General features: G+C 45.2%; 1 protein-coding gene across 2 annotated transcripts in view; it reads left to right on the top strand.

The window, feature by feature from the left end:
* The window catches only part of DAAM2 (dishevelled associated activator of morphogenesis 2), a 110,529-nt gene that overhangs the window by 63,901 nt on the left and 32,385 nt on the right, over positions 1–14,243 (top strand). For both annotated transcript variants that reach the window (XM_045843673.1, XM_045843674.1), the window contains exons 3-7: positions 5,344–5,433; positions 8,188–8,262; positions 8,712–8,806; positions 11,740–12,073; positions 12,932–13,042. In XM_045843673.1, coding sequence (XP_045699629.1) covers positions 5,344–5,433; positions 8,188–8,262; positions 8,712–8,806; positions 11,740–12,073; positions 12,932–13,042 — 705 coding nt within the window. The remainder of the gene's footprint in view (positions 1–5,343; positions 5,434–8,187; positions 8,263–8,711; positions 8,807–11,739; positions 12,074–12,931; positions 13,043–14,243) is intronic.

Below are 14,243 nucleotides of genomic sequence, written 5' to 3' on the forward strand. Positions count from 1 at the left end.
GCTGAGGTAGGTCCCCCAGGACACCTGAGCTCTGTGGGAGAAACAGTCACTTACTGCAAAATGTATCCTCAGAAGAATGGGCCTATCTCATGTCTCCTTTGGATTCTTGACCTAATGGGGCAGCATTTAGGCCACCATGAAAAGAATAAGTCAAGACTTTTGTGAAATGAGGCAGTGACAGCTCAAAGAACATCAGAACACTTGACACCATTCTGTGTTTGGCTCTCCAGAATATCCCTAGGATCCTTCTGTCTCAGGCTTAGGAAGAAGAGACAGGGTGGACTTCTGTAGGCAGACAGTGGGTGCCTCAGAACAGGTGAGGACTAGCTAGTAGTATGGAGATGGAGATGCCAACATCACACCTGGAGCTGGCTTGGGTATGGGATGACCATGTCTAGCCTTAGGGAGGCAGAAGCTCTGTCACTCACATTGTCATCAGCTCTCCTTGACTCTTTGACACCTGTCTAGACTAGAGCAACACTGTGCCTGTGTGTGAAACATCATCCTTTGACCACAAAGAGGCAGAACAGGAAAGATGCATGATCCCTGTCTTTGGAGGTCTGATGGTGAGACCAGCCTGCATGCCAGGGAGAGTCCCAGGTCAGGGAGGCAGCACCTGTGCCCAGGACCCAGACCTAACCGGGGCATAGAGCAGAGTGATAAGCACAAGCTCATCTACTGTGAGTCCTTCCTTGGTCACTCATACTCCTGGTTGACCATTGGAGAAACAATACAGTGTGATTTGGAATGAGACATCATACTTGAATTCGATAATAGACATATCTGATTAAGGCCACCTAGCCTTCAAATAACAGGACACTGTAAGGTGAGACCATGAAGTTTACGTGAAAAAGTTGTCTACCTTCCACATTACGTCAGATTTAGGAGAACTCATTGGTGTCCTAACTTATACCTTTTCTTGGGATGGGAATAGGGTGGGAGAGAACAAGGTGTTTCCTAGTGTAGACTAGCATGTGGAGCCTGATGGGTGTGAGCACTACTGAGATCTGTGTTTTACTCAAAATACTGCTGCCACCAAGTGTGTGGATTTCCACACCAAGCAATTCTATAATTCTCTGTGGACACCAACTGGGTGTCCTATGACTTAACTCACTTCTGACACTAACTACCTGGAATTAGCACAGACCCCATGGTTTAAGGGTTCAGGCCCAGCAGACTGCCCCCCACTTTATACACCAGTCACAAGTAGTGGGTTCCCAGGCTATTCACTCTTCTGTTCAACTAGATGCAAATTGGGGGTTCCCATGATCCCCTCATCAGGTTCAATAATTTGCTAGAATGGCTCACAGAACTCAGGGAACCACTTTTCTTCCTAATGCCAGTTTATTATAAAAGATATTATAAAGAATACCAATGAACAGCCAGGTAAAGAGGTACATAGGATAATGCCCGGAAAGGTAAGGGCAGCAAGGCTTCTGCCCTGAGCACAAAAGCTTCAGTCTCTGTGGAGTTTAGGTTCAATAACCTGGAAGCTCTTAGTGCCTTGCCATTTAGGGGCTTTTATGGAGTTCATCATGTTTTAGGCAAGTTTTAGCTCAATCTCCAGTCCTCTCTCTGGAGTTTGGGAAATGAGGCTGAAATTTCTAGGCTTCTAATCAAGGCTTGATCTTTCTGGTGGCCAGCCCCTATCTGGAATCAACCTAGGTCTCATGAAGAGTTGCTTCACTAGAAGAAAAGAGGCTCTTATAACCCAGGAAATTCCAAGGGATTTAGGAGCTCTGTGTTAGGAACTGGGAACAAAGATCAACAGTGTATTTCTTACATTATCACAGGCACATTTTCTTGAAGAGAGTGCATGAGTTTTGATAGAAGGACATGATGAGATTATTCCTTCCTGTGGCCCTTTTATTCAGCAAGTATTTACTGAGCACCTTGAGTGAGCAGGACTCCTAACAAGGTACTTTGGCAAAAGCAAGGATAAGTCAGAGAAGTCTTGTCTGTAAGGAGACTAGCATCAGTTATTGATCAAATAAATAAAAAATGTTTATTGAGAAAAGTAGATTGGATCACCTCAAAAACCTGTTTAAAGCCTTCAGTGGCTTTCTGTAGCCCTTAGAATTAAATCCAAATGCTCACTTCTGTGTGCTGGGTTCTGTGGGGGCAGGGATTTAATGATGATCCAACAGGCACGGTCCCTGCCTCTGAGACCTCTAACAGGGAACACTGATCCTAAACAATAATGACAATTGTGGTGAGTATTTGGAAAGGGAATATTCAGGGGGCTGTGGGACTGTTTAGCAAGAAGCTTTATTCTGGAATAGGGGTCATGATGGTCCCCCTAAAACAGTGACACTTCCTCTGATATCTGAAAATAGAGTTATGGTTAGATATGTAAGTGGAGGTACAGTACAATCAGAGGGTCCCCCATAGAATAGAGCAAGTCATTTTGGGAGACACCATGAAAACAGGAAGAACTGAACATTTGGATTTAATTCTAAGGGTTACAGAAAGCCACTGAAGGCTTTAAACAGGGCTTTGAGGTGATTCAATCTACTTTTCTAATAGACCATTCAGGGTATTCTGTTGAAGAATGGTCCTGGGTAGACCATTAGGAGGCCCTTGGTGCAGTCCAAAATAGGAAGTATAGTGGCTTGGACTCAAGTGTTAGCAGTGAGGATAAAGAGAAGTAGACAGATTTAAGAGCTATTTAGGAAAAACTATAATAGCACTTGTTGGGATGGCTGAGTGAGTAGGAGTTAAGGAACTCCCAGGTTTCTGACATGAGGAACTGGGTGGATGTTGGACCCTATACAGGACAGGATATGCCAGAGGATACTTGGATTTAGAGGATTGGGGTAATGAACTCAGTTTGCATATTCTTTCTTTTTCATCTGTAAGATAGGCTGTAGCACCTTTAATGAGTAAACATTAAGCACTTAGAACAATGTCTGGCACATAACAACACTACATAGGTGTGTAAGGTACCTCAAAGCAGTTAAGTACAGGAGGCAGAAGGTTCCCAGAATCCAGAGCTCAGGAAACTGGTGAGCTGGAGGTATAGGTTTGAGAGAGTTCAGGATAATGATTGAGTCTTTGGGAATGACTGAGAAGGCTTCACCGAGGGAAGCATCAAGGGAGGAGAGAAAAGGACCCAGGATGGTGTCCTGAGGGACTTTGATATTAGGAGAGAAGGGGAGAAGTCATTGAGGGAGCCCAAGGGGAACCTAAGGTAAAGCAGGAGGGACTGACCAAGAGTGTGGCTGTCAAAGACACCAGGGCAGAGAGATTCAGTAAGAGTCATGTGCTATCTGGGCTAAACCAAATTGCCAAGAAACGTCCATTGATTTAGTGACAGAGACCACTGGCAAGAAAAGACAAATGCATAAATGAACACAATATAATGATGAATATAACTGTTCTGGAGTTCAGGAAGGAAGAAGCATTCTCACCTGAGAAGGTCTGCAGAAGGCTTGCTAGAGGGAGCTGACTTTGAGCTTGGAAATCGGACCAGGCCCACGGGGTGGGTAGGTGTGCAGAGAGGGCATTCTGGGTGGAACTAACTGTGCAAGCAAAGCAGAAGAGATGCAGAGGGAAGTACTAGTTGAATAATTCTACTTTTTCTTTTATTTCTGAGTCTGACCATGGAAAAAGAAATACTGAAGGAACCTCAAGCAGGGCTCTGGGAATTCTGATTATGGACACTTCTGGGTTATATCAGGAGTGGTTCTAGGGAAGAACCTTTGTTTAGCATTAGATCTGCAGGAGTCTTTGTTTCCAAAGGCAGGTGAACTGGTGGGCATTGTTTCACATTGCCTTTGTGTGAGCTGTCCAAGGTGGCACACTGGTCATGTGGGGCTGCCGACCATGTGGAACATGGCTGGTCTGAACTGAGATGAGCTGTAATGATAAAATATACATCAGGTTTTATGTAAAATATCTCAATGATTTTTTTTACATTGACTACATGTGGATATGATCATATTTTAGATAGTTTGGGTTAAATAAAACCTAAAAATATATTTCTTAGTTTTTTAATCTACATGTGGCATTTTTAATGTACATGGACATTTTTAAAATACATGTGGCTCATGTATATTCCTATTGGACAGTTTCGATCTAGGTGAAGGAAAATCTTAAACATTCTCCCATGAATAAAAGTATAGGGAAACCCTGACTTGTATGGCTCAATTGGTTAAGATGCCATCCTGTAACTGAAAGGTTGTAGTTTCAATTCCCCATTGGAACACATACCTAGGTTTCAGGTTCCATCCTCAGTATGGACACATACAAGAGGCAACCAATCGATGCTTCTCTCCTGCATCGATGTTTTTCTCTTTCCCTTCCTCTCTCTCAAAAAACAATGGAAAAATATCCTCAGGTGAGGATTTTTAAAAAAGTATAGGGAAAAAAAGTATAAATATTCATACTTTAGACTCATATTTTAGATATCACTTTAACTGTTTATCATTTTTAAAATAAAAAAGTTAGTAATACTGTGCTTTATTATCTTAATGCAAGTTTTGCTTTTGGTTTAAAAAAACCTCCCAGTAATTAAGTTGAGAAGTGCACTGTGCTCCCCATGGTCCATTAATCATTTCTTTGATGAGGTTGAGCATTGCTCATGAATCACAGGCAGAGCATCTTCAAGAAGAGAGCCTTTTAGGGGCCATTTAGCACAGCCAAACCTATAAAGTTACCCAAAACTACCCACAGAGCTGCCGTAAGTTTGATGAAGTCAGAAACTTCTCCATTCTCCCCAGAAAGTGTGACCTAGCCTGCCAGAGCCCCACGCCTTGTGCATTCCCTGCCTTGTGTTGGGGGTCACGTAGGCAGATTGGCTGCCTCTGGCAGAGGGACTCCTCTGGGGAAGCAGGTCAGCAACTCCTTTGATATGGCATGCCCTCCAAGCCAGGAGAGTTTCTCAGTCTCACCGTCCTTACTGGCTCCCCCAGACTTGCTGGGATCCATGTGGAGGTTAGGGAAACCTGAGAATTTCTGGAGGAGAGACTAGATGGTCACAGTAACTTTCAGAATAGGGGCAAAGACTGGATCTGTAGAATGACTCTTTTCTTTGTCTGGCCTTGACTTGTGGTGTTGACAAGTTTAAGAATGACAAAGGAAGGAAGACAAGAAACCCTGGGGGTAAGAGGATTAAGGGCTAGCAAAGCATTGCAGGATGTGTGTTGATAAAAGCAATATAGGCTTGGGTTGAAGCAAGGGTGGGCTCTATTTCTAGCAGAGGAAAAATTGTCCTGTCATATCTTTGATCCTCTTTGGGAGGAAGCTAGTTGGCTGAGGGATAGCTTTAGGGGGACTTGTAATTTTCTGGAGGGCTGAGTATTCATCTCTGGATACCAGACATTTTTCTTGCTGTCTTTGCAGGATGAATTGGATCTCACCGACAAAAACCGGGAGGCTGTGTTTGCGCTGCCCCCTGAGAAGAAATGGCAGATCTACTGCAGCAAGAAGAAGGTGCCGTTTCTGACCTCTTCTGCTGCCATCTCAGGGCCATGGCACGGAGTGACTCCTGGTGTATTTATTACACACCAGCACTGTTCTAGATGTTGGAGGAAAAATCAGGACAAAAAAACACCATCTCATGGAGCTTACACTCAGGGAAATAGAATTCCGTTTTTCAAAAACCCTTTAAGCAGGTGCCTGCTGGCTTCCAGGAGTGGTGCTGGGTTGGAGAGGCACAAAGGTGACAGATCTGGACTCCCTTCTGTGGCTGGACCCATGCCTGGAGGATGTGCCAACTTGGGCCATAGCTGGGCAGCTTTGTTGTGAGGACTCAGTTTGGGAGGGAGGGTCATGACCTTTTCAGCATCTTTAGCACCTGTCCTGACCCAGGCTTGCCCTCCCAGGGCAACATGCATATCAGGGTCACAGCAGGCCTTGCTATCCTCACACTTTCCTCCCTCTCCTCTAGTTCATTAAAAGATGTTATCAGCCTCCTGATCCTGGTCCTCCCTAGAAAGGGGCGTGTGGCTTCAGTCAGGGCTTAATTGGATTTTAGCTCCTTCTCTCTGTGTTTCTTCCATCTTCCTGTCTTTCTTCGTCTCTGTGTCTCATTGCACATACCTTTCTTTCTATGTCTCTCTTGCCTCCTATGTGAGCCTGTTTCTTTCAATGTTTTTTTTTCTTTGATCCATCTTCCTCCTTCCTTCCCCTTTGCAACTTTTCAGACTTGCAGCTTGTTCCTTTGACTTCAGAGTATGGGTGTTTGGTACTTAGGTCCTGGCTACTCCTGCACTGATATCTGTCCCATCCAGAGCTCCACAATGAGACAGGCCGACTTTATGAAATTGGAGGATTAGAATCATACACCATTTGAGTTCAAAGGGACTGAAAAACCATCCAGTCTAGTGCTTTATTCTACACATGAGGCAAGAAAAGCCTGAGAGGCAATGGACTCACTGCAGCTGGCTATGGCAGTGTCTGCACTGGCCTGCTGGAGTATGACAACCTGTGATGAGATGCGTGGGCTGAACACACTGCAAGTCTTTGTGTAGGGTACTCAATGTACATGTGTTAAGTGCCTGCAGAATACTACATTCTGTGTCTAGGAATTTCACTGTTAGAAAAGCAGGTCTTTAAAAAAAAATCAAGTCATGGGAAGAAGGGGAGGGAAGAATGAGAAAATTAATTTCAGGAGTAATTAATCATGTCTCATGATTCCCCACTTTCCAAACTAAGTTACTATGGGGTCCTTTAAGTTGATCTCTTATACAGCTAAAATTAAAAAAAAAATTAAAATGTAAGTACTTCTGTCTTTCCTTTCCAAATTAAATTGTGTGTAATTTCCTCATTCACTTTCAAACCCCCAACTCTTTCCACAATGTCTGTAACACCCTCTCTGACTGTCTTAGCTTCAGTAATCTTAATAAATGAGCCCAGTCCTCAGCCTCCCACTGCTTCATTCCCCTCATGAACTCGTGTGTGCTAGATGCCCCCCCAAATTTCCATGGCCTACTATGGACAGTTCTTCCATAGAGCATGACTCTGACACTATGGAAGGCAGAGATTTTGACTTTCTGCTCAGTATTTTCAAGACTCAGTACAGTGATTGACATATAGTAGGTGCTCATTAAATGCATATGGAATGGATAAAGGATGAGCCACCACAGGCAGGGAAATATGTGTTTTATGATGCATTTTTTTTTGGTTCTGTGACCCCTTTTCCAAGGTAGAAAATAGAATTTGGGGCCCTCAGGCATCGAGATTTAACACATATAGTCACACAAAGTCACAAAAATCAAGGCAGCTTTCCCACTGGTCTAAAATTTGGATTTTAAGAAACCAAATCATGAATCCCAAGTGGATGGAGCCGAGGGGTTCAGGGCAAAGTTCAGGCCAGCTGGCAGACAGGCTCTGGAGGAGGTAGGTTTTTATGCCGATTTGGAAGCAGGAGATTGGCAGAGAGCAGACAAGAAAGAACAGCCAAATGGGACAAGGACAGGAATGGGCTGGGTCTGTGTAATGCCCAGAAGATCTGTTGGCTGGGTTTTTCGGTCAACATTGATGTTTATCCAACTCGCATCTTTCTTGTCCACACTTGGGGTGGAACTGAGGCTTTGTCTTGGGCCCTGATCATTAAGACGATATGGGCTCTGCCTCCCAGCTACACCCGTGAGTCTTGGAGTTCCTCATGCTTTCTTTCTTTTTTAAAGTTATTATTTATTGAGCACCCACTATGTGCCAGGCACACTCCACGAAATGCTTCATCTCAGTGCTTCTCAAACTATCTGGGAGAAAGACCAGGTTTTTAAATTCCCAAACTATCACAAACCAAGTACTTTTGTAAAATACAATGAGAATGATAGTGTCTGAAAAAATAAATTGGAAAAAAACCAGATGTATAAAATATCAGCACAAATTTCATTACATTCAACAGATACAAAATTATATTTTATTAAATAAAGTCAGAACACATGTAACAGGGAAAAATGAATTTATTTTTAGTTATACATATTGTTCATGGGAGGCGTATACATACCTGCATGGTTTGTGCCCGTGTCATGAGCTGGGCATGAGATTCAGTGTTTATTACCCACGTTTTACCGAGGAAGGAACGGAGGCCTCCCGTTCGGGGGACTGCGTAATTCCCTTGCCGTCACCCGCCTCGGCTCAGCGGGGCTGGGAAAGGACTCTGTCCACCAACTGCGCCTCGGATCTCAGGCCACCGGCCGGTCAGCAAATGGGTCCATCCACTTCTTCTTGTTGCAGGAGCAGGAGGACCCCAACAAGACGGCGACCAGCTGGCCGGACTATTACATTGACCGCATCAACTCCATGGCTGCGGTGAGCGGCACCCCTCCCCGCCCTGGCCCCACCGTGAGAGGCGTGAGAGGCGTGAGAGGCGGGAGAGGCGGGAGAGGCGCTGGGGGAGAGCGCCACCTGCCCTGCACTTCATGCCCACTGGCTAGAGATCAGACCCCGAGATTTTGTTGTTGCCCCCTCTCTTCCCTGTGTGACTTTAGAGTCCCACAACCACTTAAACATGGCCCTGTTTGTGTACTGCACAAGCCTGGGATAACGGCTGGGCCAATGATTCTCCCCATTTTACGGATAAGCAATGTGGAGTCCGGGCCGGAACCCAGTCTTCCCAGAGTCCGATGCTCTCTCTGCCTTAGCAATCCACTGCCCATGCCCCTCCTTCGGGAGGCAGGGTGGCCCCTCACCCCTGGGCTGGGGGTGCAAGGGCTGGGAGGCGGGACCAGTGGGACCCCGGCCCTCTCTGCCTACCTCAGATGCAGAGTCTGTACGCGTTTGATGAGGAGGAGACGGAGATGAGGAGCCAAGTGGTGGAGGACCTGAAGACGGCTCTCCGGACACAGCCTATGAGGTGACTGCCTCTGTTTCTCCTCCCCCCACTTCTTTCCACCTCCCTTCACCCAGTGGCTCCCCGAAACTTCCCGAAGCGCCAGGCAGTGCTCTGTTCCCACCCTGGTCCCCGTGGCCCCTCTGCTCCCCAGCTCTCCCGAGGGGTACTTCAGGCCAGCTCCCTCACCCCCTTTTTCTGAGGAGCAGGGAGTCTGCAGGGGGGGGGGGCGTGTTGGGGAGGACGGGCGGTGAATGTGAGACAATGGAATAAGCCCCTGGTCCAGAAGAGCTGCCTGAAGAGAATTTGAGGGCAGGTACCCGTTTTTCTGGGGAGGATAGAACAGGAAGGAAGGGGGCTGTAGGTTCAAGGCTGTGGAAAGAGCTCCGAGAGCGAGGCCTCCCGAGTGTGAGCGAGGAATATGCCAGCCGGTAGGGGGAGGCACGGTGGGTGTCCGTGGATGAGATGTCGCCTCTGTGTGGAGGGGGAGCGGCAGAAATGGCCAGGAAAAGAGGAGTAGAAAGCCCCACTCCCAGGCTGCGTAGTGCAAGCGTCGGAAGAGAGGACAAGGGGCACGGGATCTTCTGTCCGGGAACTGGCCCATACAGGCTTGTGAGAGCCGCGTGTTCAATTTTCAGCTGCAATTCTGCAAACTGGTTGTTATACACAGTTGTGATTAAAATGTAAGAATATGGATTTATGATTAAATGAATTATGTCAAAAACAGGTAATAAGTACTCAACTTATCACCCCCTAGTTCTGTAATGATTTGACTCCGTTTTACTGTTCTGTACAATCTTCACTATTGCATGTGCTCTTGAGTGTGTACCTGTCGTGTATGCATGGCGGAAGTGCTATAAATGGAGTAGCTCTTCCCAACTCCACGTCCAGTGACGTCACACTGATGGGTGGAAGTCAGCTGTGCGGGAGCATTTATACCATGGAAACTGGCAAACGCTACAGGTCTTTTCTTTCTTTCTCCAGAGAGCCAGTCTTTGAACATTTACAGGCACACCGATGTGTGTGTTACCTGGGCTGAGGTCTCTGCCCCAGGAGCCTGGAAACAGAGCCCCAGGGAGAAGGGAGCACCCTAATCTCCACTTGTCTCTCAGGATGGAGTGGGGGTCAGGCATGGGGAGGGGCTGCCCGAAGGATGTGGGATCAGGAAGTAAAGGGGTCGTGGGGGGGTTTCCGGATTTGTCTCCCACTTCAATGAATTTTTCTTCCCCTTGATAAACTTCTGATTACTAAAGTTTGTACACAGAGTCATGGTAGAAATTTAGCCGAATACAGAAAACATACTGTAATGTAAATAATGCCTATTGTAACAACTTAATTTGAGTAAATTTTTTTCTGGATATATTTGTATAACATAGAAATACACACAAATACACTTGGGATCCAGTGTATTATAAGTAGTAGTTCCCTCAGTTCCATTTATGACATTCCTCAGATCATCACATACTGTTCTACTAGACCTAGGGTTCTAAGCTTACATGTGCCCACGCGCACCACAGATGACGTCAGCACCCAAATGAAACCTATTGACTACTTTCAGAATTTTTTAAGTAGTAAGGTAAAATAGATAAAATTAGATAGGATTAAAACATAAATCATTAAATTGAAGTACAGTTACCAAATATTAAAATGTCTGAAATAGCAATAAATGTGCCTTAAATAGCAAGAACTAGCAACCATAATTTTGAAGTGCTGATGAAGGTAAATGATATTTTGAGATACCTGAAACAACTGTAACTTGATATGAAAATCGCTGTTATTTCTTTGGGTGACAAAGCCACAGATTCTGCTACTACCACTATTATTTATTACCTACATTTATCATTGAAGGAAATGCTAAATTTCAATTAAAGGTTATCAAAAGTAAAAGTACAGGCATATCAGAGATATTGTAGGTTTGGTTCCAGAGCATTGCAACAAAGGGAATATGACAACACAGCAAGTCAAACTGAATTTTTGGATCCCAGTGCACATGAGAGTTATGTTTATGCTATACTGTAGTCTACTAAGTATGCATTAGCATTATGCTTAAGAAACAATGTATGCACCTTAAAAATATTGTATTGCTAAAAATGCTAACCATCATCTGAGCCTTCAGCAAGTCAGAATAAAGTGCAATAAAATGAGATATGCCTGTATAATTTCATTTTTCCATCCAAGTTCATGGCCCCTTGAATGCTAGCCAGAGACCCTTTAAGGAAACACAGGCTCTAGGTTAAGAACCCCTTAACTAAATGGTTTTAGTGTTTCTGCTAACATTCAAGATGACTTAGCAGTTTTCTTAAAGACTCCTTGAAGAATACCCTCGCAGGGGTATCCAACCTTTTGGTGTCTCTGGGCCACAGTGGAAGAAGAGTTGTCTTGGACCACACATTAAATGCACAAACACTGATAAAAACTGATGAGAAAAAAAAGTTTTTAAGTGAATTTACGATTTTGTGTTGGGCTGCATTCATAGCCATTCTGGGCCCATGTGGCCCGTGGGCCATGGGTTGGACACCCTGCTAGAGCCTTGGTCCTTGGACTGAGAGACTCTGATGCACTACCCGCACCTTCCCCTGGTCTGGAGGTCTTCCTTGTTGTCTGACTTTAATTTTCTTAATTTCCATCCTCCTTGGAGATGAGTCTTCAGGTTTAACAGCTATAATAATTATTGTAGTCATTGTCATGATCATCACCTTCACATACACAGCACCACAGCTATGCAACTGACAGTCAATAACATGCAAATACAGAGCATTTAAAATGCAAATAAGATACAAGCCCCCCTGGGCTGACAGGATTTCAGGGCTTTAGATACACTTTATAAATGATTCAAGTGGTTACTGTAGGTGGGACACAATGGTGCACAGGTAATGGGATAACTATTTACAAATAGTTATACAGAATAATATGCAAGTGCAGGATGCCTGTTCTGCTAACAACTCTGGCCCGGGCAGGTTTGTGACCCGCTTCATCGAGCTGGATGGCTTGACATGTCTGCTGAATTTCCTCCGGAGCATGGACCACGCCACCTGCGAGAGCCGCATCCACACCTCCCTCATCGGCTGCATCAAGGCTCTGATGAACAACTCTCAGGGGCGGGCTCACGTGCTGGCGCAGCCCGAGGCCATCAGCACCATCGCACAGAGCCTGCGCACTGAGAACAGCAAGACCAAGGTGGCCGTGCTAGAGATCCTGGGCGCCGTGTGCCTAGTGCCTGGTGGTCACAAGAAAGTGCTGCAGGCCATGCTGCACTACCAGGTGTATGCCGCTGAGCGGACACGCTTCCAGGTGAGGTGCCTGCGGAGGGCTTGTATAAAAACATGGGAGGGGCTTTAAGAGATGGGTGTTTGCTAGGAAAATAGACTTCTTTCTAGAACATGGGTTCTCTGAGGCTGGAATATTGGTTTCTTTCATTTTTGTGGCTCTGCCTCTCTGAGTCCAGCATCTGGCTCATTACAGGGACTCGGTTAAGAATTGTTGAATTGATTGTAATTGTTGGGCTCAAGATTTTAGGCCCTACACTGGGCCAGTGCATACTACTGGACACTAGAAACAGTCCTGGGAGCTGAGGCCAAGCATTTCACTTTTCTTCTCCCTGACCTGCCCCCAGAAATGTGCCAAAAAGGTAGACAACAAGCATAAAGTGTCTGGGTGCAGAGTAAGTCTCAATAGATGTGAACAGTCGTTACATTCTCTGTGGTTTATCCACCAGTATTGGTTATTTGTTTATTCTGTTATCAAACACTTTCAAGCACCTATTCTGCAAAAAGTGGCCCCTGGCCCTTTAAAGAAGGTACAAAACAGATCAAAGGCAGTGTACATACTGTCAAGAAGCTAGGCAGCACATGCATTAGCTGTGAAGAGCTGGAAGGTGCTGAATCAGTATTTCAGCACTGCCCAACAAAATAAACCCAGCCCCAAAAGGCTGAGTGGAGAGGAAGTATGGCAGGGCTGAGGCGGAGTTGTGGAGAGGCAAATGAGGCTTCTTGGAAGCTGTAGAGAAGGTTCCAGATAAGTTGGGTAGATTGGGTAGAAAGCATGGATGGGGCATTCTGGATTGTTGTAATGGCAGAAGCAAAGGAGCAGAGGCTGGACCTTTAGGATCCTGAGCCTCCCTCTCCTTTCCTGTCCTGCCCTTCCATCCAGACACTGCTGAATGAGCTGGACCGAAGTTTGGGCCGGTACCGGGATGAAGTGAATCTGAAGACAGCCATCATGTCCTTCATCAATGCTGTCCTCAATGCTGGTGCTGGAGAGGTGAGGCCCCTTTGCCTGGCCCTTGCTGTGCCCTGACTTTCTGGACCTGGGCTAGAGTGTGTGAGTGCTTCTGGGGGAGGTAGCAGAGGAAAGGGCCAGGCATCTGGTTGGTATGGCTGCCACTACTATCATTGTCTTCATATTCATTATCTTTATCACCACTTGCCTCTTTCTTTGGGGCTAAGAAAGAATAGCTTGTCATTGACCTCACTGTCATGAGGGACTCCTGGAGAATTTCCTGCATAGGAATCATGCATTACGCATTGCATGCATATCAATACATCATGCATTATGTGTTGTTATGGACAAACCCCAATTTTGGCTGGCTGATGATGGCTTAGGGTGGTGGGGTCATTTACAAGAGGAGGAAGAGTATGGCCCCTTTTACCTAGAGTTTTATAAAAACCTGCTTCTGGAATGGTTTCTGGGTTGACCAATCATGCTCTTCTACAATCATCTGTTGGGAGGTGTGTTTTTTTTTTATTTCTTTCCTTTGAGATCAGAATAGGATTCTCAAACTATTAAGATAGCAACAATTAAAGAAGAATTTGAAAAGCAGATGAACTCCCCAAATTCTAACGTAATCAGATGCCCTAGTCAAGGTCAGTTTATTGAAGGATAAAAGGGGCACTGTAATAGTCTCTGCTTTTCCTGATTTTCTGCCAGCATGTTTTTTGTTTTGTTTTGTTTTGTTTTTGTTTTTTTTGCATCCAATCCTGACAACATGAGGTAGATGAGGTGGATTGGTGGAATCTGTCTCTAAAATGCTGACACCTTTCTCAGTGCTAGGTATTTATGGCTGATACCTGTTCTGATTAGTTGGTAACCATAACTCATCAGGTAATTGTTACTAACATCATTCCTATAGGTAATATCATGCCCATTTCACAAATGAGGAAACTAAGGTGTTCCTAAAGTCACAAAACTAGAATAAGTGGCAGAGCAGGGCTTTGAACCAACATCTTCTGACTCCCAAGCTTGTGCTCTGGTATCACTCGACAGCACTGCTCTGTGCTGACAAAAGCTACGAAAAACCTGGCAAGAGACTCAAAGGAGATGAGGCAGGAGACATAAAGGGAATAAATTAACAACATCAAAAGATGTCTCCTCCAACCCTTTCGTGGGACTTTGGGACTTGAAGCAGTTCCAGATGAGTTTGCTGCAGATGTGGTGGGACAATGATTAGTATGGCAATGAGGAT

This window comes from Phyllostomus hastatus, unplaced genomic scaffold (genome assembly GCF_019186645.2).
Source record: "Phyllostomus hastatus isolate PE091 unplaced genomic scaffold, TTU_PhHast_1.1 phas_contig_40, whole genome shotgun sequence".
Taxonomy (NCBI): domain Eukaryota; kingdom Metazoa; phylum Chordata; class Mammalia; order Chiroptera; family Phyllostomidae; genus Phyllostomus; species Phyllostomus hastatus.